We start from the raw sequence: 27,440 nt of genomic DNA, 5'->3' as shown, positions 1-27,440 counted from the left end.
GGGATAGCAAGTTGAGTGAAAGACACGAGATGGACACCACTCAGCTATCAATGCACACACAAATAGTCACAGTTTGTACAATGCAGAGGTTATTACAGACAATAATACTGCACTGGACTAGCTTACACAGCTATATAGACAATATATATAACACTACACAGTAAGAAACTGGATGTATATCACAGGGTACTATAAACCCCTGACTAAATGCACTCTTTCTTACTAACACTGACTAAAAAGGCAGGTATAATACTTAAATGTCATGTAAAGGCACAGCGCTGACAACCAGGCGGCTTTACGTAGGAGGATTTGCCCAAGCAGTCCCAGGAACAGTGAGCTGAGGAGTAATGGCTCCGCAGACACTGACAGGGAGTGAGGAAAAGACAGAGATACAGCTCCAGGGTGGGAACACTTGCTGGAAAAGGCGCCCTGGGGCTGGGAGAGGGGCTTCAGGTCTAAGCCTTATCCCCCTTGGTATCCGTTCAAATGGTCGACCATGTTATGGTCGACAGTCATTAGGTCGACCACTATTGGTCGACATTGACATGGTCAACATGGACACATGGTCGACACGTGAAAATGGTCGACACGTGAAAGGTCGACACATGGAAAGGTCGACATGAGTTTAAAAAAAAAACTTTTGGGGAACTTTTCCATACTTTACGATCCACGTGGACTACGATTGGAACGGTAATCTGTGCCGAGCGAAGCGAAGGCACCATGCCCGAAGCATGGCGAGCGAACGCGGTGCACTAATTGGGGTTCCCAGTCACTTTACGCAAAAAACGACACCAAAAAAAGTAAAAAAACTCATGTCAACCTTTTCATGTGTCGACCATGTCAATGTTGACCAATAGTGGTCGACCTAATGACTGTCGACCATAACATGGTCGACCATTCATACCGGAACCATCCCCCTTGCTGGCAAAACCACCGGGTACTGTGGGCGATATTAAAATCAGTTTTAAGAGAAAACCTGACCTGCGCCCATGCCCTGGTGATCTAGTGGGATCGCCTGTATCCACAGTGTCCACCGCCAGCGCGCGCGGCCCGTCTCTTACTGACCGCGCCGGATCGCGATAAAGACCGGGTCCCGCGAGCGGGACCCACTTACCACCTCCCGAAACGCGGCCACGTGATCCTGGAGAGCCCCAGCCGTGTGTGTCTAACATGAAGAAAACCGGAGCCTTCGCTGTAGGTACCCGGCAACCAGGGCTCGGGAGTGTACAGCGCTGCTGGGGAGAGCTGGAGCTGCAGCAGTGAATGTCACAAGACATTTACCACCGCTGCTGCCCTTGAAGTCTTCACTTTTTACCTCATAAAAAGCTTTTCTCAGGGCTGCTTGGAGCAGCCCCTCTGTTAAGTGCCTGCTTACTGCAGCACCAACTGACAAACTGAGCTCCTGTGCTGGGAGGCGGGGTGATATAGGAGGCGGCGTTGTGCATTCTGGGAACAGTCAAAGATTTGAGCCTGTTGGTGCCTCGGATCAAGATCCTACTCTACACCCCGGATCAAGATCCTACTCTACACCCCATTGTCCAGACTTGTGGAGCCCAGTGTACCCCGCAGCAGGAACACGAGATGGCAGCCACGCAGCAGCTACATGCACACACACACACATATATAGTCACAAGTGTACAATGCAGAAATTATACTAAAACTGCATTGGACTAGCAATACAAAGTAATACTCAGTATAGCTATATATGTAAATACAGGTTGAGTCTCCCTTATCCAAAATGCTTAGGACCAGAGGTACTTTGGATATGGGATTTTTCCGTATTTTGGAATAATTGCATACCATAGTGAGATATCATGGTGATGGGACCTAAATCTAAGCACAGAATGCATTTATGTTACATATACACCTTATACACACAGCCTGAAGGTCATTTTAGCCAATATTTTTTATAACTTTGTGCATTAAACAAAGTGTGTCTACATTCACACAATTTATTTATTTTTCATATACACCTTATACACACAGCCTGAAGGTAATTTAATACAATATTTTTAATAACTTTGTGTATTAAACAAAGTTTGTGTACATTGAGACATCAAAAAACAAAGGTTTCACTATTTCACTCTCACTCAAAAAAGTCCGTATTTCGGAATATTCCGTATTTCGGAATATATGGATATGGGATACTCAACCTGTATAGTAGATATAACAAAACACAGTAGATACTGGATACATATCACAGGGTGTTTGTACCGCACAACCCTGAATGTATGCACTCTTTCTTAACTAACACTGTCCCTTGACAGGTAGAATACTTAAGTGTCCTGTAAAATGCACAGCGCTGGCGAGCAGGCGGCTTTACAGAGGAGGATTTGCCCCAGCAGTCCCAGGAACAGCGCAGCTCCGTGTGATGGCGGCTGACAGGGAGTGAGGGAGAGATGCAGCTCCAGAGCGGGAACATTTACCTAAATGGCACCCTGGGGCTGGGGGAGGGGCTACAGGTTAGGCCTTATCCCCCTGCTGGCTTCCCCACCGGGCGCTGAGGACTGTATAAAAAGGGTTTTTTATAGAGAGAAAAACCCCCACCTGTGCCCTGTGTCCCGATGGCTAGTGGAGCGGCTGCCCTTTACAGTGTCCACACCAGCGCACGCGGCCCGCCTCCCACAGCCACGTCGGATCGCGATAACAGCAGGCCAAAGAGACCCCTTACCTCCCTTTGTACCTGTGGCCACGCAATCCCAGAGGGCAGCGGCGTGTGTGTGTGACTGACCAGAAGTACACCGGAGCCCCCGCTGTAGTTACCCGGCAACCACGGCGCGGGAGTATTCAGCGCCGCTTGGGGAGTGATGGAGCTGCAGCAGAGGATGTCTGTCTGACATTCATTAAAGCTGCAGCCCTTGAAGTCTTCAGATTTTTTCTTTTTCTTCTGAAATTAGCTTATAATATGGGCTGCAGGAGCAGCCCCCCTGTTGATTGCCTGCTTACTGCATGGCACCAACTTATAAACTGAGCTCCTGTGCACGGAGGCGGGGTTATAGAGGAGGCGGCGCTGTGCATATTGGGAACAGCCAAAGCTTTGAGCCTGTTGCTGCCTCGGATCAAGATCCTACTCTACACCCCCCAATGTTAATCCTTGTGGAGCCCAGTGTACCCCGCAGCAGAAATATATATATGGGTCCCAGATCAATAAGTTGCATTATCCCTTCCCCCCCTCTTTTAGCTTCCATCCTATGTATTCAGATGTAAAACTATGTGTTATTACCTTACATTTTCTGTTGTTTTATCTATGTGGAATCGTTGCCATGGTGTTAGGGTCTCCTGCCCTGTGCTGCCACGTCGTCATGGCAACCGGGAGACAAGTGCTAGCGGAGTAACCTGAGCGCAGCTGATACTCCGGTTCGGGTCTTTTGCTGTGCAGTGGTTACAGGCTCTGTGCACGGCAGGGGATCCGGTGCTGGTTTTTGTGCTCACAGTCTGTGAGGTCTGAGTGGGGCGTGGACAGCACCTGCTATATAAGGCCTCTTCTCAGGTTAAGCAGATGCTGCTGAATCTTTGTTGGTTAGTCAGTTCCTGAAAGTTAGCCAGTACTGTGTAGCTTTGTATTTGTTGTTGCTTACTGCAAATAGGCCTGGGGATTTGGTACTACACTCTGCCAATCCAGACCTAGCAGTAAGACTGGAGTCAGTCGTTTAACTTGCTGGGGTTCTTTTGCTACTCTGTGAACTTAGCAAGTTTGCGGCTGTATTCTCACACTTGCCTGCCTGAATCCTGTCTCACTGTGCAAGGTGTTCAGGTGTCAGTTTAGTGGCAGTAAGCTGAACCTGTGCACTGCAAGTGAGGATTAGGATTGTGGAGACTCTCCTTGTGTCTATCATTCCATCTCTGACCAAGGAGTTTACTGCCACACCCGGTGGTAACCCTTTAGGGTTTTGCTGTTGCCCTTAGCAACAGCATTTCGGGTTCTCTACGTATTAAAACACAACATCTTGCTTTTTCCATCTGAGCATTACTAATACTAGGGAGACACCCAGTTTCTTAGCCTCTGGGCTTCTCTGTTCACTTTGTGTTTGTTTTGTTACCCTATCACCTTCTGTGTACGTAATGTCATATTCCCCAGTCTGTCTGTGAGTTCATTTGTTTTGCATCCCTATCCGTTCAGACACCAGTACATTCCTGCAGGCACTTGTGTGCATAACAGTTCAGACACCAGTACATTCCTGCAGCCACTGGTGTGCATAACAGTTCAGACACCAGTACATTCCTGCAGGCACTAGTGTGCATAACACATGGATACCGGAAAAACAAGAATCTAAGTCTCCAGAAACTACTTTAAGATGGCCACCGCAATTCCCATAAGAATCTATGGACTTTTCCCTATGTCAATATGGCCGCTGCACACTCAGTGGAGAAGGGACGCAGACTGCATAATGAATTGTTTCCAGACTAGGGAATGACAAGAGCCGCCGCGGGCACATGTGTAGTGACAGAGACTCGCAGCCGCGCACTGGAAGTGGGGCGGAAGTGCCCAAAAACACGTGACCCGCTACCGCCGTCACCGGAAGTGTGGCAGAAATGCCGCACTTTACTATGTTTATCCATTTAAAGTCTTTCTTAGCCCTATTAACACTCGTTTTTCATTATAATATACTTGTAATGTTCTACATTACATGAGGCCACCTTTTTATAGCATTGTTCTTGACTTTAATGTTAGATCCTATATTGTGTCACATGACTAATTATGACATCACATCCCTGAGCTAGTTTGTTAGGGGTATAAATAGGCATGGTATATCATTCTGTCCCTACCCTTTGAAGAAGTCGGATGTGATGAAACGCGTTGGATTCCCTGCACTGACCCCCTGCCTATTTTTAAAGTTTAGTCAGATCTCCTACCTTTTAAATAGAGATTTTTATGCTTTTATTAGTGACTAAAGATTTTTTGTGTTTTATTCAACTCTTATGTACTATTAAAAACTTGTTTGTGTTCTTAAATATTTTTTGGCTCATAAATTTTACTATTTTAACAACACAGGTCGCCGGTACCCTTATCCCCTCATTATATATATATATATATATATATATATATATATATATATATATAAATATATATAGTTAAGGTCTTAATGGACAACATATTATCAAGCTTTAACATATAAGATAGATTTTGTGCTATTAAATGCTTTACAACCATCTCATCTCATAAGAATAAAATAATGGATTCAAGCTTCAGTAATTTTGATGTTAGAGCAGACATAATTAAACGACTACTTGTGACCTAGATGTGCCACTTTATTAATGGCCTTGAATATTTCTGCAAATATGTTGACTACATGTAAACATGTATGCGCTGGTGATCATTACAATTGTAGTACTGACCTGCAGATATAATCCACTGGATAAAATCTGATATTGTTTTCCTTCCTTGATGACATGTCCGTCTTTCTGCCAGTGTACTGTGGGCGCAGGATCGCTTTTCACACTGCAGTCCAACAATATTGTGTGATTTGCCAGAGACGTAATATTCTCTAACAAATTTTCATTGGCTTCTTCAAAAGTTGGAGGTACTAAATAAAAATATAACAACAGCCACAACATAACAAATCAATAACCTGCACATAACACATTTGAATTCATAATACCAATACACTACAATAATGCTGCATTAAATAACACATTTTTCAATAGAAAAATGTATGTTGTTTAATGAAAACAATGCAAAGTCAATTTGTATACAAACATATTTATGTTATTGGTTACATAATTTAAAGTAGGCCTAGCATTTCCTGTTACAGTATTTAAAAATCATGAATTCATGTTATTGATGCTCCGTATGAAAAATTATTTAAGTCATCCATCTTTACATCACAGAACACATACATATACAGTACCTGATTTCATTAAATTATCATATAACCTAAAATAAAGCTTCCATACCCAGTTAGAATTTGAGGTATTTGACATTGTATTTCCATGTAGTATACAGCTGAGAAATACTATTTTACTCTGTTATCAGTCAATGCTGGAAAATTCTCTTCCACCCAACACATTATCTTATTGATTTTTACTGAAACTGCACCACTTCAAAGGCTGATTCAATCACTACTCAAAAGAAACAACATCCATCTGAGAACCAGTAGAGAATGTGGTCTTACAGAGTAAATACCAACTGCTCTTTGGTTTGAAACAGCAGTCCTAGAAAAATAGTTTTCAAGACTGGTACTAGGTTAGATTTCAGACAGTTGACTATCCACTCATGGGATGCTACTGTCTGGGCCCTCACTCCCACATGACACTCCTGTTCATTTGATCCTAGAAAAGAAGATGAAGTATCAACACTCTTCTCATACTCTACTACCTCTCCTCTTGATTCTATACCTTCACAAATAAGTAAAGCTCTGACTCTGTGCTCATCTCAACCTTAACTAAAATCTGTAATCTTTCTCTCTCCTGGTATCTTTCCTACACTGTTCAAGCATCCAGTGATTACTTCCATTCTGTAAAAACTAAATTCTGACCCTAACTCTCTCTCTAACTACTGTCCCATCTCTCAGCTGCCATGCCCCTCCAAACTAATTGAGAGACTTGCCTACAATCGCCTCACACAATTTCTTTATTTGCACAACTTATTGGACCCACTTCTGTCAGGCCATCATTCCCAACACTCTACAGAGACAGCACTGACTAAAGTATTAAATTATCTGGTCACTGCTAAGTCCAAAGGCCATTACTCACTTCTTATTCTTCTAGATCTCGCTGCTGCTTTGACACTGTTGACACTCTCTTCTCATACAAACACTACAATCTCTAGGTCTTCAGGACACAACCCTTTCTTGGTTCTCATCCTACCTAATTGCTGTTTCAGTGTTCGCTTCTCTGAATCCACCTCCTCTTCACTACCTCTATCAGTTGAAGTACCACAAGGCTAGTCTTACGTCCTCTGCTTTTCTCAATCTATACCACATCTCTTGGCAAACTAATCAGTTCTTTTGGATTTCAGTATCATCTAAACGCGGATGATACTCAAATCTACCTATCCTCCCCAGATTTGTCACCATCTGTATTGGTCCGTGTCACTGAATGCCTCTCTGCCATTTCCTCTTGGATGTCATCTCGCCACCTCAAACTTAGGGGCAGATGTATTAACCTGGGGAAGGCATAAGGAAGTGATAAACCAGTGATAAGTGTAAGGTGATAAACACACCAGCCAATCAGCTCCAATATGTAAATTAACAGTTTGGAGCTGATTAGCAGGTGCGTTATCACCTTGCACTTATCACTGGTTTATCACTTCCTTATGTCCTCTCCAGGTTAATACATCTACCCCTTAATATTTTCAAAACAGACTTAATTATATTTCTACCGACCAATAGTAGTTACCAACCTGATATCTCTATCACTGATGAGAACTCGACAATCAATCCTACCCCACAAGCCCACTGCGTTGGTGTCATCCTTGACTCTGAACTGTCCTTTGTTCCCCATATTCAATCCATCTCAAAATCATGTTACATGCTTCTAAAAAACATATTCAAAATACGACCATACATTACACAACACTGAAAAACGAATCCATGCTCTAATTATCTCAATAGTCTTCTTACTGGTCTTCCCAAAAAGAAACTCTCACCACTACAATCGATTCTAAATGCAGCTGCAAGGCTAATCTTCCTCGCTATATGTTCATCAACTGCAGATCCACTCTGTCAGTCCGTCTATTGGTCACCTATATTCTACCGTATTCAATATAAAATACTTTTATTCACACACAAGGCCATTAACCAAACTACACCAACGTACATATCTTTGCTTATCTCAAAATATCTTCCGACCTCTTTGCTCTTTACAAGATCTGCATTTCTCATCCACACTCAATTATTCGGTCCCATTCACGATTGCAGCAATTTCTTTGTGCTGCACTCACTCACTCCTACACACAATAAGACTCTCCTCTAGTCTGCAAACCTTCAAGCATTCCCTGAAAACTCACCTCTTCAGGCAAGCTTAGCAAATTTTGGAAATGTCCACATAACCTTTCATAAACTTTCCGATACAGTTACATCCCCACTGTACAGTCCACACATATCCACAAATATTTTTGCTTTTTTTCACTTTCCCATTCTCCTGACCCAAGGCCAATATTGCTATGTGACCATATCATACAGCCGACCAAGAACCTTTGCAATCTGGTGAACCATTATGTAATAGATAACAACTATTCTTGTGTATCAATGCCTAGTTCCCTATAGATTGTAAGCTTGCGAGCAGGGTCTTCCTACCTCTATGACTGTCTGTTATTACCCAATTTTGTTTTATCACTGTTGTTTCCAATTGTAAAATGGAATTTGCTGCGCTATATAAGAAACTGTTAATAATAAAAAATAAATATATAAATAATACTGGAGTAATGTTTGATTACCAGGTCTTCCAGGTAAGAAATTATTGTCACCCCTTGGACATTTAAAAGCACCGCAATAACGGCTATAATCTTTGTGATTAGCCTCAGCACTACCAATGCGAAGCCATATGAAGATTCTGGATTGCAAATCTGAGAAGGACTTGTGTGTGCTAGTCATTTAATCACTTCAACTTTATTAATATTATAACAAATAAATGAGTGCAGTAATTTGTATGCAGCATTGGTACCGTCCCATATTGGGAGATGCAAATATGCATTCATAGACAACATGAACTTGTTTTGTTCCATACTGTTCATGCCGATCTCTAAAACTCCGTTTTGAACTTGTCACTTGAACCTAGGTGTATTTAACAGCAAAAATGTTAGAAGGATCCAAGAATTACCACTCCCGAGGAAATTAAATAGTATGGGACAATTCAATTAACCATGGGCTTTACAGTGCGGCTCAAGCTTCCAGATAGAGTGGCTGGGGTTATTCAATTACCTGTACCGTCTAGCAGTAAGCCAGTAACTAACTCCAAGGCAGCAATAAACACAGATTTTTGCTTGCATCTCCGGAGACAACACAAATAGAGTTACTTACGTATGTGGAACCCAAGAGTCCCATTTATTATTTCATTGCTGTATAAGGTGTTGACTTACTGTAGTGAATTTGTTATTCAAATCTTAATCTAAACTTTGACATTTATAATTATAATACGTTAATATGTTTTTTACATTGTTTTTGAGGATCATTTAGAAAATTATCACCTCTCCTGCCTGTTTATTAGTTAAAAGAATAAATTAATACTATTCACAAATAGCAGAAACATTTTACTACTGTTCTAAATTAACACGATCTATAAAAACATACAATTCTCTTCCTGAGAACAGCAATTCCATCTTTACCATTGATGTGATATTTTTATCCTGTCTTACCTGTTACATTATTGTTGATCTGTGTTGGAGAAAAGTACAACATCTGTCACACACTGTGGTTACTTTCATTTGCAGCTTAGATTAACATTATGTCAATAACTTCACTTACTTATTATCAGTGAACTATTTAGTGTAACCCTATCATATTTGCATTATTATAGTAGCAGATTGCAGATAATAGTAGATTAACCTATCATATTACAGTATTTGGGACTATTGGGAATTGTGTTTTCATTCTTGTCTTTGTACTGTATTTTGTACTCATTTAGTTTACAACTACAACAATACCATTTGTGTCATATTTTGCACCATCAAATATATAGCAAAATAGGTGTTTTTCTTCATTTTTCATGTATATCCGGTTGCTCACTATCTATAATGGGCTGGGTACGAAATCCTGCAGTCAGGAGACCGAAAATGGGATCTCGATGGCCAGAATCCCAACACATCCCGGTAAATATTTCCTGCCCACCCCTAACTCACCCCTACCACAGCCTAACCCTAACCCCCCCCCCCCCCCGCCCCCCTGCAGCCTAACTCTAACTTCCCCGCACCCTCACAACCTAACCCTAACCCTCCACCTAGTGACTAACACTAACACCTGTACTTGCCAGTGGGATGTGTTGGGATTCTGGCCACTGTTATCCTGCTTTCGGTCTACTGACTTTCGGGATTCTGAGTGCCAGTATTTTGACAGCATCCTGCTATAATAATTGCATCCTAGAGTGCCATTTACTTGGAATACTTTTATCTTTGTTCCTTACTCAAAATACTGTTTTGTTGCTATACCTAGTATTTCTGGTGCATCTACAGGATCTATGTTTATTGGTTTCCATATTATAATTAATACATGCACATAGGTAGTGGATTTAGGGTGTTCTATTGAAATACAGATCCCTCTCTTTGCTGTTTAGATATCCAATGCTTGTTAGTTCATTCTGTACACGGAGGACTTGCAGAAAAGAGTGTTTCATAATAAATAGGGTATATCTGCTGTATTCGCAAATCAATAAATATATTTAACATCAAAATTTTTATGGCAATTACACATATTTTGATGTATACTAGTTTATTGATAAATTATAGAGAAATTATGGCAGGGCTAAGGGGCCCGATTTGGACATGCCTTATATTTCTCATGGACACTTTTTTACTCAATTTAATACTATTAATTAGTGATGTGCACCGGACATTTTTTGGGTTTTGTGTTATGGTTTTGGATTCGGTTCCACGGTCGTGTTTTGGATTCGGACGCGTTTTGGCAAAACCTCCCTGAAATTTTTTTGTCGGATTCGGGTGTGTTTTGGATTCGGGTGTTTTTTTTACAAAACCCCCTCAAAAACAGCTTAAATCATAGAATTTGGGGGTCATTTTGATCCCATAGTATTATTAACCTCAATAACCATAATTTCCACTCATTTTCAGTCTATTCTGAACACCTCACACCTCACAATATTATTTTTAGTCCTAAAATTTGCACCGAGGTCGCTGGATGACTAAGCTAAGCGACCCAAGTGGCCGACACAAACACCTGGCCCATCTAGGAGTGGCACTGCAGTGTCAGACAGGATGGCACTTCAAAAAAATAGTCCCCAAACAGCACATGATGCAAAGAAAAAAAGAGGCGCAATGAGCTAGCTGTGTGACTAAGCTAAGCGACCCAAGTGGCCGACACAAACACCTGGCCCATCTAGGAGTAGCACTGCAGTGTCGGACAGGATGGCACTTCAAAAACATAGTCACCAAACAGCACATGATGCAAAGAAAAAAAGAGGTGCACCAAGGTCGCTGGATGGCTAAGCTAAGCGACACAAGGGGCCGACACAAACACCTGGCCCATCTAGGAGTGGCACTGCAGTGTCAGGCAGGATAGCACTTCAAAAAAATAGTCCCCAAACAGCACATGATGCAAAGAAAAATTAAAGAAAAAAGAGGTGCAAGATGGAATTGTCCTTGGGCCCTCCCACTCACCCTTATGTTGTATAAACAGGACATGCACACTTTAACAAACCCATCATTTCAGCGACAGGGTCTGCCACACAACTGTGACTGAAATGACTGGTTGGTTTGGGCCCCCACCAAAAATGAAGCAATCAATCTCTCCTTGCACAATCCGGCTCTACAGAGGCAAGCTGTCCACCTCCTCCTCCTCATCGTCCGATTCCTCACCCCTTTCACTGTGTACATCCCCCTCCTCACAGATTATTAATTCGTCCCCACTGGAATCCACCATCTCAGGTCCCTGTGTACTTTCTGGAGGCAATTGCTGGTGAATGTCTCCACGGAGGAATTGATTATAATTAATTTTGATGAACATCATCTTCTCCACATTTTCTGGAAGTAACCTCGTATGCCGATTGCTGACAAGGTGAGCGGCTGCACTAAACACTCTTTCGGAGTACACACTGGAGGGTGGGCAACTTAGGTAAAATAAAGCCAGTTTCTGCAAGGGCCTCCAAATTGCCTCTTTTTCCTGCCAGTATACGTACGGACTGTCTGACGTGCCTACTTGGATGCGGTCACTGATATAATCCTCCACCATTCTTTCAATGGTGAGAGAATCATATGCAGTGACAGTAGACGACATGTCAGTAATCATTGGCAGGTCCTTCAGTCCGGACCAGATGTCAGCACTCGCTCCAGACTGCCCTGCATCACCGCCAGCGGGTGGGCTCGGAATTCTTAGCCTTTTCCTCGCATCCCCAGTTGCGGGAGAATGTGAAGGAAGAGCTGTTGACGGGTCCCATTCCGCTTGACTTGACAATTTTCTCACCAGCAGGTCTTTGAACCTCTGCAGACTTGTGTCTGCCGGAAAGAGAGATCCAACGTAGGTTTTAAATCTAGGATCGAGCACGGTGGCCAAAATGTAGTGCTCTGATTTCAACAGATTGACCACCCGTGAATCCTGGTTAAGCGAATTAAGGGCTCCATCCACAAATCCCACATGCCTAGCGGAATCGCTCTGTTTTAGCTCCTCCTTCAATGTCTCCAGCTTCATCTGCAAAAGCCTGATGAGGGGAATGACCTGACTCAGGCTGGCAGTGTCTGAACTGACTTCACGTGTGGCAAGTTCAAAGGGTTGCAGAACCTTGCACAACGTTGAAATCATTCTCCACTGCGCTTGAGTCAGGTGCATTCCCCCTCCTTTGCCTATATCGTAGGCAGATGTATAGGCTTGAATGGCCTTTTGCTGCTCCTCCATCCTCTGAAGCATATAGAGGGTTGAATTCCACCTCGTTACTACCTCTTGCTTCAGATGATGGCAGGGCAGGTTCAGGAGTGTTTGCTGGTGCTCCAGTCTTCGGCACGCGGTGGCTGAATGCCGAAAGTGGCCCGCAATTCTTCGGGCCACCGACAGCATCTCTTGCACGCCCCTGTCGTTTTTTAAATAATTCTGCACCACCAAATTCAATGTATGTGCAAAACATGGGACGTGCTGGAATTTGCCCAGATGTAATGCACGCACAATATTGCTGGCATTGTCCGATGTCACAAATCCCCAGGAGAGTCCATTTGGGGTAAGCCATTCTGCGATGATGTTCCTCAGTTTCCGTAAGAGGTTTTCAGCTGTGTGCCTCTTCTGGAAAGCGGTGATACAAAGCGTAGCCTGCCTAGGAACGAGTTGGCATTTGCGAGATGCTGCTACTGGTGCCGCCGCTGCTGTTCTTGCTGCGGGAGGCAATACATCTACCCAGTGGGCTGTCACAGTCATATAGTCCTGAGTCTGCCCTGCTCCACTTGTCCACATGTCCGTGGTTAAGTGGACATTGGGTACAACTGCATTTTTAAGGACAATGGTGACTCTTTTTCTGAGGTCTGTGTACATTTTCGGTATCGCCTGCCTAAAAAAATGGAACCTAGATGGTATTTGGTACCGGGGACACAGTACCTCAATCAAGTCTGCAGTTGCCTGTGAATTAACGGTGGATAACGGAAACACGTTTCTCACCACCCAGGCTGCCAAGGCCTGAGTTATCCGCTTTGCAGCAGGATGACTGCTGTGATATTTCATCTTCCTCGCAAAGGACTGTTGGACAGTCAATTGCTTACTGGAAGTAGTACAAGTGGTCTTCCGACTTCCCCTCTGGGATGATGATCGACTCCCAGCAGCAACAACAGCAGCGCCAGCAGCAGTAGGCGTTACACTCAAGGATGCATCGGAGGAAGCCCAGGCAGGAGAGGACTCATCAGACTTGACAGTGACATGGCCTGCAGGACTATTGGCTTTCCTGTGTAAGGAGGAAATTGACAGTGAGGGAGTTGGTGGTGTGGTTTGCAGGAGCTTGGTTACAAGAGGAAGGGATTTAGTGGTCAGTGGACTGCTTCCGCTGTCATCCAAAGTTTTTGAACTTGTCACTGACTTATGATGAATGCGCTGCAGGTGACGTATAAGGGAGGATGTTCCGAGGTGGTTAACGTCCTTACCCATACTTATTACAGCTTGACAAAGGCAACACACGGCTTGACACCTGTTGTCCGCATTTGTGTTAAAATAATTCCACACCGAAGAGGTGATTTTTTTTGTAATTTGACCAGGCATGTCAATGGCCATATTCGTCCCACAGACAACAGGTGTCTCCTCGGGTGCCTGCACTGCCTGACAAACAAACCACCTCACCATCAGAATCCTCCTTGTCAATTTCCTTCTCAGCGCCAGCAACACCCATATCCTCATCCTGGTGTACTTCAACAGTGACATCTTCAATTTGACTATCAGGAAATGGACTGCGGGTGCTCCTTCCAGCACTTGCAGGGGGCGTGCAAATGGTGGAAGGCACCACCTCTTCCCGTCCAGTGTTGGGAAGGTCAGGCATCGCAGCCGACACAATTGGACTCTCCTTGGGGATTTGTGATTTAGAAGAACGCACAGTTCTTTGCTGTGCTTTTGCCAGCTTAAGTCTTTTCATTTTTCTAGCGAGAGGATGAGTGCTTCCATCCTCATGTGAAGCTGAACCACTAGCCATGAACATAGGCCAGGGCCTCAGCCGTTCCTTGCCACTCCGTGTCGTAAATGGCATATTGGCAAGTTTACGCTTCTCCTCAGACGCTTTTAATTTTGATTTTTGGGTCATTTTACTGAACTTTTGTGTTTTGGATTTTACATGCTCTCTACTATGACATTGGGCATCAGCCTTGGCAGACGACATTGATGGCATTTCATCGTCTCGGCCATGACTAGTGGCAGCAGCTTCAGCACGAGGTGGAAGTGGATCTTGATCTTTCCCTATTTTACCCTCCACATTTTTGTTCTCCATTTTTTAATGTGTGGAATTATATGCCAGTATCAATAGCAATGGCCTACTACTATATATACTGCGCACAACAGAAATGCACCACAGGTATAGATGGATAGTATACTTGACGACACAGAGGTAGGTAGAGCAGTGGCCTACTGTACCGTACTGCTATATATTATATACTGGTGGTCAGCAAACTGTGCAAAACTGAAATGCACCACAGGTATGGATGGATAGTATACTTGACGACACAGAGGTAGGTAGATCAGTGGCCTTCTGTACCGTACTCCTATATATTATATACTGGTGGTCAGCAAAATTATGCACTGTACTCCTACTATATACTACAATGCAGCACAGATATGGAGCGTTTTTCAGGCAGAGAACGTATAATACTGGTGGTCACTGGTCAGCAAAACTCTGCACTGTACTCCTCCTAAATAATACTGCTGGTCCCCAGTCCCCACAATAAAGCAGTGTGAGCACAGATATATGCAGCACACTGAGCAGAGATATGGAGCGTTTTTCAGGCAGAGAACGTATAATACTGGTGGTCACTGGTCAGCAAAACTCTGCACTGTACTCCTCCTATATAATACTGCTGGTCCCCAGTCCCCACAATAAAGCAGTGTGAGCACAGATATATGCAGCACACTGAGCACAGATATGGAGCGTTTTTCAGGCAGAGAACGTATAATACTGGTGGTCACTGGTCAGCAAAACTCTGCATTGTACTCCTCCTATATAATACTGCTGGTCCCCAGTCCCCACAATAAAGCAGTGTGAGCACAGATATATGCAGCACACTGAGCACAGATATGGAGCATTTTTCAGGCAGAGAACGTATAATACTGGTGGTCACTGGTCAGCAAAACTCTGCACTGCACTCCTCCTATAATACTGCTGGTCCCCAGAATAAAGATATTTGCAGCCCCCTGAAAGATCTGAAACAAAGTGAGAGGACGCCAGCCACGTCCTCTCACTATCATTTCCAATGCACGAGTGAAAAATGGCGGCGACGCGCGGCTCCTTATATAGAATCCGAATCTCGCGAGAATCCGACAGCGGGATGATGACGTACGGGCGCGCTCGGGTTAACCGAGCAATACTGGAGTATCCAAATATGCCTCGGACCCGTGTAAAATGGGTGAAGTTCAGGGGGGGTTCGGATTCCGAGGAACCGAACCCGCTCATCACTACTATTAATAGGGGCAGACAAACAATGCTGGTATATACAACTGCAGGAAAAACTACTCCTATGTGACTCCAGCCTTACAGTACTTTTGTGCACCACTTGTGATGCTAATGCTGATCTCTGTACCAATTAGCTCCAGTTTACAACCAAATTAACCATGTTCTTATTTTAAATTGACCTACCTCAGTGGATCTACAGTTTATATGTATAGGAAAGTTATATACAACAAGTGGCAACTTTATTAGCTACATCTATTCTTTAATGTAAATATCAAATAAGCAGATCATGTGGAAGCAACTCTATGTATAACAGCATGCAAACATGGTCAAGTGGCACAGATGTTTTTTTAAACCAAACTCTTAAGGAGGAGGAAGAGGTCTAGTAAAATAAGATTTTAAACCTACCGGTAAATCTTTTTCTCCTAGTCCGTAGAGGATGCTGGGGACTCCGTAAGGACCATGGGGTATAGACGGGCTCCGCAGGAGACATGGGCACTCTAAAGACTTTAGATGGGTGTGCACTGGCTCTTCCCTCTATGCCCCTCCTCCAGACCTCAGTGAGAGAACTGTGCCCAGAGGAGACGGACAGTACGAGGAAAGGATTTTTGTTAATCTAAGGGCAAGATACATACCAGCCCACACCATCCACACCGTACAACTTGGAACATACGAACCAGTTAACAGTATGAAACAAAACAGCATCAGCCAGAGACTGATCAAAACTGTAACATAACCCTTATGTAAGCAATAACTATAGACAAATCTTGCAGAATTCAGTCCGCACTGGGATGGGCGCCCAGCATCCTCTACGGACTAGGAGAAAAAGATTTACCGGTAGGTTTAAAATCTTATTTACTCTTACGTCCTAGAGGATGCTGGGGACTCCGTAAGGACCATGGGGATTATACCAAAGCTCCAGACCGGGCGGGAGAGTGCGGATGACTCTGCAGCACCGATTGAGCAAACATGAGGTCCTCCTCAGCCAAGGTATCAAACTTGTAGAATTTAGCAAAAGTGTTTGAACCCGACCAAGTAGCCGCTCGGCAAAGTTGCAATGCCGAGACACCTCGGGCAGCCGCCCAAGTAGAGCCCACCCTCCTAGTGGAATGGGCCTTTACCGAATTTGGTACTGGCAATCCGGCCATAGAATGAGCCTGCTGGATCGTGTTACAGATCCAGCGAGCAATAGTCTGCTTAGAAGCAGGAGCGCCAACTTTGTTGGCCGCATACAGGACAAACAGTGCCTCTGTTTTCCGAACTCAAGCCGTCCTGGCTACATAAATTTTAAAAGCCCTGACTATATCAAGCGACTTGGAATCCTCTAAGTCCCCCGTAGCCACAGGCACCACAATAGGTTGGTTTATATGAAATCATGAAACTACCTTAGGCAGAAATTGAGTACGAGTTCTCAACTCTGCTCGATCCACATGGAAAATCAGATAGGGGCTCTTGTGAGACAAAGCCGCCAATTCAGGCACCCGCCTTGCAGATGCCAAGGCCAGCAACTTTCCAAGTGAGAAATTTTAATTCAACCGTTTGAAGAGGTTCAAACCAGTGTGATTTTAGGAACTGTAACACCACGTTAAGGTCCCATGGTGCCACTGGCGGCACAAAAGGAGGCTGGATGTGCAGTACTCCCTTCACAAAAGTTTGGACTTCCGGGAGAGAAGCCAATTCCTTCTGAAAGAATATTGATAGGGCCAAAATCTGTACCTTAATGGAGCCTAACTTTAGGCCCATATCCACTCCTGTTTGTAGAAAGTGGAGAAAACGGCCAAGGTGGAAATCTTCCGTAGGAGCATTCTTGGCTTCACACCAAGATACATACTTCCTCCAGATACGGTGATAGTGTTTCGCCGTCACCTCCTTCCTAGCCTTTATCAGAGTAGGGATGACTTCCTCCGGAATACTTTTCCCAGCTAGGATTCGGTGTTCAACCGCCATGCCGTCAAACATAACCGCGGTAAGTCTGCTGCAACAGGTCCTCCCTGAGAGGAAGAGGCCACGGATCTTCTGTGAGCATGTCCTGAAGATCTGAATACCAGGCCCTTCGAGGCCAATCTGGAACAATGAGTATTGTCTGCACTCTTTTTCGTCTTATGATTCTCAATATTTTTGAGATGAGAGGAAGAGGAGGGAACACATAAACCGACTGGAACACCCATGGTGTCACCAGGGCGTCTACCACTACTGCCTGAGGGTCCCTTGACCTGGCACAATATCTCCGAAGCTTCTTGTTGAGGCGTGACGACATCATGTCTATTTGAGGAAGTCCCCAACGACTTCTTAACTCTGCAAAAACTTCTTGATGAAGTCCCCACTCTCCTGGATGGAGATCGTGTCTGCTGAGGAAGTCTGCTTCCCAGTTGTCCACTCCTGGAATGAAGACTGCTGACAGAGCGCTTACGTGATTTTCCGCCCAGCGAAGAATCCTGGTTGCTTCCGCCATTGCCACTCTGCTCCTTGTCCCGCCTTGGCGGTTTACATGAGCCATGGCTGTGACGTTGTCTGACTGAATCAGCACCGGTAGGCCGCGAAGAAGATTCACTGCTTGTCGTAGGCCATTGCATATGGCCCTCAATTCCAGTACGTTGATGTGTAGACAAGCCTCCTGGCTTGACCATATTCCTTGAAAATTTCTTCCTTGTGTGACTGCTCCCCATCCACGGAGGCTCGCGTCCGTGGTCACCAGAACCCAGTCTTGAATGCCGAACAGGCAACCCTCGAGAAGGTGAGTACTCTGCAGCCACCACAGGAGAGACACCCTGGCCCTTGGGGACAGGCTTATTTCCTGATGTATTTGTAGATGGGACCCCGACCACTTGTCCAGAAGGTCCTACTGAAACGTCCTCGCATGGAACCTGCCGAAGGGGATGGCCTCGTAGGTCGCCACCATTTTTCCCAGTACACGAGTGCATTGATGAACTGACACTCTTTTTGGTTTTAGCAGGTCCCTGACCATGTTCTGGAGTTCCTGGGCTTTTTCCATTGGGAGAAAAACCCTCTTCTGTTCCGTGTCCAGAATCATGCCTAAGAAAGATAGCCGAGTCGTTGGAATCAACTGTGACTTTGGTAGATTTAGAATCCAGCCATGCTGCTGCAGCATTCTCAGGGAGAGCGACACGCTTTTCAGCAACTGATCTCTCGATCTCGCTTTTATCAGGAGATCGTCCAAGTACAGGATAATTGTGACTCCCTGCCTGCGCAGGAGCACCATCATTTCCGCCATTACCTTGGTGAAAATCCTCGGGGCCGTGGAAAGCCCAAACGGCAACGTCTGAAACTGGTAATGACAGTCCTGTACAGTGAATCTCAGGTACGCCTGATGAGGGGGATATATGGGGACATGAAGGTATGCATCCTTTATGTCTAGAGACACCATAAAATCCCCCCCTTCCAGGCTGGAGATAATTGCCCGGAGCGATTCCATCTTGAATTTGAACTTTTTCAAGTACAGGTTTAGGGATTTTAGATTCAGAATGGGTCTGACCGAGCCATCCGGTTTCGGGACCACAAACAGAGTTGCACAGTACCCCTTCCCCTGTTGGACTAGGGGAACCTTGATAATCACTTGCTTTTGACACAGTTTTTGAATTGCAGCTAAAACTATTTCCCTCTCTGGGGGAGAAGCTGGTAAAGCCGATTTGAAAAATCGGCGAGGAGGCACCTCTTCGAATTCCAGCTTGTAGCCTTGGGATACAATTTCCATCGCCCAAGGATCCACGTCTGACTGAACCCAGACCTGGCTGAAGAGTCGAAGACGTGCCCCCACCGATGCGGACTCCCGCCACGGAGCCCCAGCGTCATGTGGTGGATTTAGTAGAAGCCGGGGAGGACTTCTGCTCCTGGGAACTAGCCGTAGCAGGAATTATTTTCCCTCTACCTTTACCTCTGGCGAGGAAGGAAGAGCCCCGACCTCTTCTGGACTTATGCGACCGAAAGGACTGCATCTGATATTGTGGTGTTTTCTTTTGCTGTGGGGGAACATAAGGTAAAAAAGTAGATTTACCCGTGGTAGCTGTGGAAACCAGGTCCGCGAGACCCTTCCCAAATAAAACCTCACCCTTGTAAGGAAAAAACTTCCATATGTCTCTTTGAGTCGGCATCACCCGTCCATTGGCGGGTCCACAGGGCTCGCCTAGCAGAAATTGCCATGGCGTTGGCTCTTGAACTTAACAGCCCCACGTCTCTCGCAGCGTCTCTCATATATAAGGCTGCGTCTTTAATGTGACACAAGGTCAATAAAATGCTATCCCTATCTAGGGTATCAATGTCAGATGACAAGTTATCTGCCCATGCTGCTATTGCGCTACATACCCAAGCCGACGATATTGCCGGTCTGAGCAAGGCACCCGTATGTGCATAAATTGATTTTAAGGTAGTTTCCTGTCTGCGATCAGCAGGATCCTTGAGGACTGCCGTGTCTGGAGACGGTAGCGCCACCTTTTTGGACAAGCGCGTCAAAGCCTTGTCCACCCTGGGCAAGGATTTCCACCGTAACATGTCCTGTGCGGGGAAAGGATACGCCATAAGAATTCTCTTGGGAATATGCAGTTTCTTGTCTGGAGTTTCCCAAGCCTTTTCAAATAACGCGTTCAGCTCATGAGATGGGGGAGAGGTTACCTCAGGCTTCTTTTCCTTAAACATGCATATCCTCGTGTCAGGGACAGAGGGGTCATCTGTGATATGCAAAACATCTTTTATTGCAATAATTATATAATGAATACTTTTGGCCACCCTTGGGTGTAACCTCGCATCATCGTAGTCGACACTGGAGTCAGAATCCGTGTCGGTATCAGTGTCTGCTACTTAGCTTTGAAGAAGTCAGCTGTGACGAAACGCGTTGGGCTCCCTGTGGTGACCCCCCTGTGCCTATTTTAAAAGCTAAGTTAGAACTCCTTACTTTTTACTAAGACATTTGCATTCTTAAGATTTTACTAGTAGTTTTATGTTTTAAACCTACTTTTATGTGAGTAATAAACTTGTTTATATCATTATATAGTTTTTTGGCTTTTAAATCAATCTTTTAACAATTGCATTTTAAATCACACCAGTCGCCGGTACCCTTATTCCCCCATTTTTTATATATATATATATATATATATATATGGAGACAGTCCCCCAATAAGGCCCTTTGGAGAGACAGAGAGAGAGTATGCCAGCACACACCCAGCGCCACCGAACACTGGAATAAAATCCCAGTCAGTACAGCGCTTTTATATAAATATACTCACTGCGCCAAATAAATGTGCCCCCCCCCCCCTCTTTTTTGCCCTCTGTACATGTGTTCAGCAGGGGAGAATCCGGGGAGCCAGCTTCTCTGTAGTGTGCTGTGGAGAAAATGGCGCTGGTTAGTGCTGAAGGATCAAGCTCCGCCCCCTCAACGGCGGGCTTCGGTCCCGCTCAAATCCTTATACTGGCGTGGGTTTTTGCAATATACAGCCTCCGCAGTATATATCTATGGCAGTGTCCCTAGAGGTTTCATAATTGCTGCCCAGGGCGCCCCCCCCCCCGCGCCCTGCACCAATACAGTGCCACCAGTGTGTGTGTAAATGCGGGAGCAATGGCACCTCATTGAAGATCTGAAGTCTTCAGCCGCCTTTGAAGTCTTCTTTCTTCTCACACTCACCCGGCTTCTATCTTCCGGCTCTGTGAGGAGGACGGCGACGCGGCTCCGGGACGAACGGCGAGGGTGAGACCTGCGTTCCGACCCTCTGGAGCTAATGGTGTCCAGTAGCCTAAGAAGCAGAGCCTATCATTTAAGTAGGTCTGCTTCTCTCTCCTCAGTCCCACGATGCAAGGAGCCTGTCGCCAGCAGTGATCCCTGAAATTAAAGAACCTAACAAAAGTCTTTTACAGAGAAACTCAGTAGAGCTCCCCTGCAGTGCACCCAGTCTCCTCTGGGCACAGGATCTAACTGAGGTCTGGAGGAGGGGCATAGAGGGAGGAGCCAGTGCACACCCATCTAAAGTCTTTAGAGTGCCCATGTCTCCTGCGGAGCCCGTCTATACCCCATGGTCCTTACGGAGTCCCCAGCATCCTCTAGGACGTAAGAGAAAAAATGTGATAGATGTTGGATAATTATCGCTATTTTTCACCGTATAACGCATTCACAATACCTCCATTTTATATACACATACCACGAGTCAAAGACCAGTCCCGGAGAAGAGATAAATAAAATGTGTTCCGTATTATTGCCTTCTTTCACAAATGTTTATTTAAGAGGCAGGTCCAGTGATGTCAGCGCTGCTGTCTTCTACTGCAGCATTGAGTTCAGAACTCAAGCTACAGTAGGACAGGAAGCGCCTGACAAGTAGAAAGATGTGGCAGATCCAGGGGAGGTGAGTAGGGTGATCTACCCCTGTAACACACCTGACTAAGAGTACTGTCCCGGGCAGGAGAAGGAGGTCGCAACCACCCAAAGTGCACACGGCACTAGGGGGAGGGTTAGGTTTAAGCTGCAGGGAGGGGGCTGGGATGATGACTATGGTTCAGCTGTATAACCACACCACTGGTTTCCACCACATTGGAAACATTGTTACAATGAAATTGGTATGTTTTGGGGGCAAAAGGTGTCGGGCCCAGTGCTATAAAATGTGCATCTAATAAAGTGGCCATGGATGCTAAGAGGCATACTTATTAAGGAAAATGTGCAGGATATATGATCATTAAGCAGCCCCCATGGATTTCATAGTCAGCTATGCTGTTGGATTTTACAGCCTCCAAAGTGCAAAGCCTTAGCCTATACAAGCCCGCGGGATACTGTAGGGCAGATTAGTTCAGGGAGGATTGCCTGGATTCTTCTCTGTCAGACCCAGACGATGCATGTGCCGGCCGGCTGCTGACACTGGCGTATTTATAATGGGTGCAGTGTGTGCTGTGCACATGGCTCCTGAGACCAGGGAATCCCACACCGCAGATGCTAGACCCATTTCTTGAATACTTACCCCTCTGGAGTATACACAGAGCCAATGGCAGCAGCACGGTATAAATCACAGGGAAAATGGCACCGTGGGCATTTTCCTGTTGCTTTGTGCATGCACAGCAGAGAAAATGCCAGGAAAATGGCCGCTGCTAAATTTTCCCACAGATCTGTATATACGCTTTAGATTCATTGCCTTTTAGGGCTCAGACTCTACAGTGCTGCCAGCAGAGGGGAAGGGGCCTGGACAGAGGAGACTATACATGGGCCTTCTCCTCTCGTAAAATGTTCCTGGCGGCTGAGCATGCGTAGTATGCTCGGAGGACCCAAACGAGGAGCTTCTAGCTATTATTGGAGCCCATCTTCTGACTAGAGCATAATGATAACTTTTTGTGAAAATGTACAAATTCACATTACAAATTTAAAGTCATTTATCACATCCACATTAATAATGCTGATTTTGTTAAATAACCCACCTATATATACACGGAAAACCTACCTATTCATCAAAGCGTAACCTTTCGCTGCATAACCTAATCCTGAGGTTGCTGCTCCACCCCCCTGCCTCATGCCTTGACCATCTCTGCTTTGCTTACATCATGCCATCAGGCTACCTCCCGCTTGCTTGCACCTCATGTTATATGTCTGTCACCTCTTCACACTAGATTTTTAGCTCCTCAGGGCAGGGCCATCTTTCCTCTTGTTGTCAAAGCCCTCTTCTTGGCACATTTCACTAACAGCTCTCTCCTACCCAGCGACCATCTTTACCCGCTTTTTCTCCTGCTGGTAAAGACTCATCTCTATCTATGGCCGCCAGCCCCAAGTAGTACACTGTTCACTCACTCGCTACTTACATGTAAGCTGTATTATGACTGCAGAATTGTGGTGCTCTTTGTTACCTGTACTCTATTTTTGTTATTTATTTACTGTAATGTTAAGTTTTGTCTCCCTGTGCTGTCCTTTGTACTGCGCTGCAAAACACTTGTGGCACCTTATAAATAAACTGTAATAATAATAGATTATAATAAGAATTTACTTACCGATAATTCTATTTCTCATAGTCCGTAGTGGATGCTGGGGACTCCGTCAGGACCATGGGGAATAGCGGCTCCGCAGGAGACAGGGCACAAAAGCAAGCTTTTAGGATCACATGGTGTGTACTGGCTCCTCCCCCTATGACCCTCCTCCAAGCCTCAGTTAGGTACTGTGCCCGGACGAGCGTACACAATAAGGAAGGATCTTGAATCCCGGGTAAGACTCATACCAGCCACACCAATCACACCGTACAACTTGTGATCTGAACCCAGTTAACAGTATGATAACACAGAAGTAGCCTCTAAAAAAAGATGGCTCACAACAATAATAACCCGATTTTTGTAACAATAACTATGTACAAGTATTGCAGACAATCCGCACTTGGGATGGGCGCCCAGCATCCACTACGGACTATGAGAAATAGAATTATCGGTAAGTAAATTCTTATTTTCTCTAATGTCCTAGTGGATGCTGGGGACTCCGTCAGGACCATGGGGATTATACCAAAGCTCCCAAACGGGCGGGAGAGTGCGGATGACTCTGCAGCACCGAATGAGAGAACTCCAAGTCCTCTTTAGCCAGAGTATCAAATTTGTAAAATTTTACAAACGTGTTCTCCCCTGACCACGTAGCTGCTCGGCAAAGTTGTAAAGCCGAGACCCCTCGGGCAGCCGCCCAAGATGAGCCCACCTTCCTTGTGGAGTGGGCTTTAACAGTTTTAGGCTGTGGCAGGCCTGCCACAGAATGTGCAAGTTGGATTGTGCTACAGATCCAACGAGCAATCGTCTGCTTAGACGCAGGAGCACCCATCTTGTTGGGTGCATACAAGATAAACAACGAGTCAGATTTTCTGACTCCAGCTGTCCTTGAAATATATATTTTCAATGCTCTGACAACGTCCAGTAACTTGGAGTCCTCCAAGTCGCTAGTAGCCGCAGGCACCACAATAGGCTGGTTCAAGTGAAAAGCCGAAACCACCTTAGGGAGAAAATGAGGACGTGTCCGCAGTTCTGCCCTGTCCGAATGGAAAATCAGATATGGGCTTTTGTACGATAAAGCCGCCAACTCTGAAACTCTCCTGGCTGAAGCCAGGGCCAGTAGCATGGTTACTTTCCATGTAAGATACTTCAAATCTACCGATTTGAGAGGCTCAAACCAATGAGATTTGAGAAAATCCAAAACTACGTTTAGATCCCACGGTGCCACTGGAGGCACAATTGGGGGCTGTATATGTAGTACCCCCTTGACAAAAGTTTGTACTTCAGGCACTGAAGCCAATTCTTTCTGGAAGAAAATTGATAAGGCCGAAATTTGAACTTTAATAGACCCCAATTTTAGGCCCATAGACAATCCTGCCTGCAGGAAATGTAGGAATCGACCCAATTGAAATTCTTCCGTTGGGGCCTTCTTGGCTTCACACCACGCAACATATTTTCTCCAAATGCGGTGATAATGTTGTGCGGTCACTTCCTTCCTAGCTTTAATCAAGGTAGGAATAACTTCCTCTGGAATGCCCTTTTCTTTTAGAATCCGGCGTTCAACCGCCATGCCGTCAAACGCAGTCGCGGTAAGTCTTGGAACATACAAGGTCCCTGCTGAAGCAGATCCCTTCTTAGAGGTAGAGGCCACGGATCTTCCGTGAGCATCTCTTGAAGTTCCGGGTACCAAGTTCTTCTTGGCCAATCCGGAGCCACTAGTATTGTTCTTACTCCCCTTTTCCGTATAATTCTCAGTACCTTTGGTATGAGAGGCAGAGGAGGGAACACATACACTGACTGGTACACCCACGGTGTTACCAGAGCGTCCACAGCTATTGCCTGAGGGTCTCTTGACCTGGCGCAATATCTGTCCAGTTTTTTGTTGAGGCGAGACGCCATCATGTCCACCTTTGGTTTTTCCCAATGGTTCACAATCATGTGGAAAACTTCCGGATGAAGTCCCCACTCTCCCGGGTGAAGGTCGTGTCTGCTGAGGAAGTCTGCTTCCCAGTTGTCCACTCCCGGGATGAACACTGCTGACAGTGCTATGACATGATTTTCCGCCCAGCGAAGAATCCTTGCAGCTTCTGTCATTGCTCTTCTGCTTCTCGTGCCGCCTTGTCTGTTTACGTGGGCGACTGCCGTGATGTTGTCCGACTGGATCAACACCGGCTGACCCTGAAGCAGCGGTTTCGCCAGGCTTAGAGCATTGTAGATCGCTCTTAGCTCCAGTATATTTATGTGAAGAGACTTCTCCAGGTTTGACCATACACCCTGGAAGTTTCTTCCCTGTGTGACTGCTCCCCAGCCTCATAGGCTGGCATCCGTAGTCACCAGGACCCAGTCCTGTATGCCGAACCTGCGGCCCTCTAACAGATGGGCACTCTGCAACCACCACAGGAGAGACAACCTTGTTCTTGGTGACAGTGTTATCCGCTGATGCATGTGCAGATGCGATCCGGACCATTTGTCCAGCAGATCCCACTGAAATATTCGTGCGTGGAATCTGCCGAATGGAATTGCTTCGTAAGAAGCCACCATCTTTCCCAGGACTCTTGTGCATTGATGTACTGACACATTTCCTGGTTTTAGGAGGTTCCTGACAAGTTCGGATAACTCCCTCGCTTTCTCCTCCGGGAGAAACACCTTTTTCTGAACAGTGTCCAGAATCATTCCCAGGAACAGCAGACGTGTTGTCGGTGTCAATTGAGATTTTGGAAGATTCAGAATCCACCCGTGTTGTTGAAGCACTACTTGGGTTAGTGCTACCCCGACTTCCAGCTGTTCTCTGGACCTTGCCCTTATCAGGAGATCGTCCAAGTAAGGGATAATTAATACGCCTTTTCTTCGTAGAAGAACCATCATTTCGGTCATTACCTTGGTAAAGACCCGAGGTGCCGTGGACAAACCAAACGGCAGCGTTTGAAACTGATAATGACAGTCTTGTATCACGAACCTGAGATACCCTTGGTGTGAGGGGTAAATTGGGACATGCAGATAAGCATCTTTTATGTCCAGGGACACCATGAAGTCCCCTTCTTCCAGATTCGCTATCACTGCTCTTAGTAACTCCATCTTGAACTTGAATTTCTGTATGTACAGGTTCAAGGATTTCAGATTTAGAATAGGTCTTACCGAACCGTCCGGCTTCGGTACCACAAATAGTGTGGAATAATACCCCTTTCCCTGTTGTAGGAGGGGTACCTTGATTATCACCTGCTGAGAATACAGCTTGTGAATGGCTTCCAATACCGTCGCCCTTTCTAAGGGAGGCATTGGTAAAGCAGACTTTAGGAACCGGCGAGGGGGAGACCTTTCGAATTCCAACATGTAACCCTGAGATACTATCTGCAGGATCCACGGGTCCACCTGTGAGCGAGCCCACTGATTGCTGAAAATCTTTAGTCGACCCCCCACCGCTCCTGAGTCCGCTAGTAAAGCCCCAGCGTCATGCTGATGGCTTTGTAGAACCCGGGGCGGGCTTCTGTTCCTGGGCAGGGGCTGCTTGCTGCCCTCTCTTACCCTTTCCTCTGCCTCGGGGCAGATAAGACTGTCCTTTTGCCCGCTTGTTTTTATAGGAGCGAAAGGACTGCGGCTGAAAAGACGGTGTCTTTTTCTGTTGGGAGGGAGTCTGAGGTAAAAAAGTGGATTTGCCGGCAGTTGCCGTGGCCACCAGATCCGATAGACCGACCCCAAATAATTCCTCTCCTTTATATGGCAATACTTCCATATGCCTTTTGGAATCCGCATCACCTGACCACTGTCGCGTCCATAAACTT

The 27,440-nt window shown here is 45.5% G+C and overlaps 1 protein-coding gene across 3 annotated transcripts in view; it reads right to left on the bottom strand.

The window, feature by feature from the left end:
• HMCN1 (hemicentin 1) overlaps positions 1–27,440 on the bottom strand; it is a 1,072,092-nt gene that overhangs the window by 550,737 nt on the left and 493,915 nt on the right. For all 3 annotated transcript variants that reach the window (XM_063940215.1, XM_063940214.1, XM_063940213.1), the window contains one exon: positions 5,338–5,525. In XM_063940215.1, coding sequence (XP_063796285.1) covers positions 5,338–5,525 — 188 coding nt within the window. The remainder of the gene's footprint in view (positions 1–5,337; positions 5,526–27,440) is intronic.

Source organism: Pseudophryne corroboree, chromosome 9 (genome assembly GCF_028390025.1).
Source record: "Pseudophryne corroboree isolate aPseCor3 chromosome 9, aPseCor3.hap2, whole genome shotgun sequence".
In the NCBI taxonomy this organism is placed as follows: domain Eukaryota; kingdom Metazoa; phylum Chordata; class Amphibia; order Anura; family Myobatrachidae; genus Pseudophryne; species Pseudophryne corroboree.
Note: the sequence above shows the minus strand (reverse complement) of the source record. Positions and strands in the feature narration are given on the sequence as shown.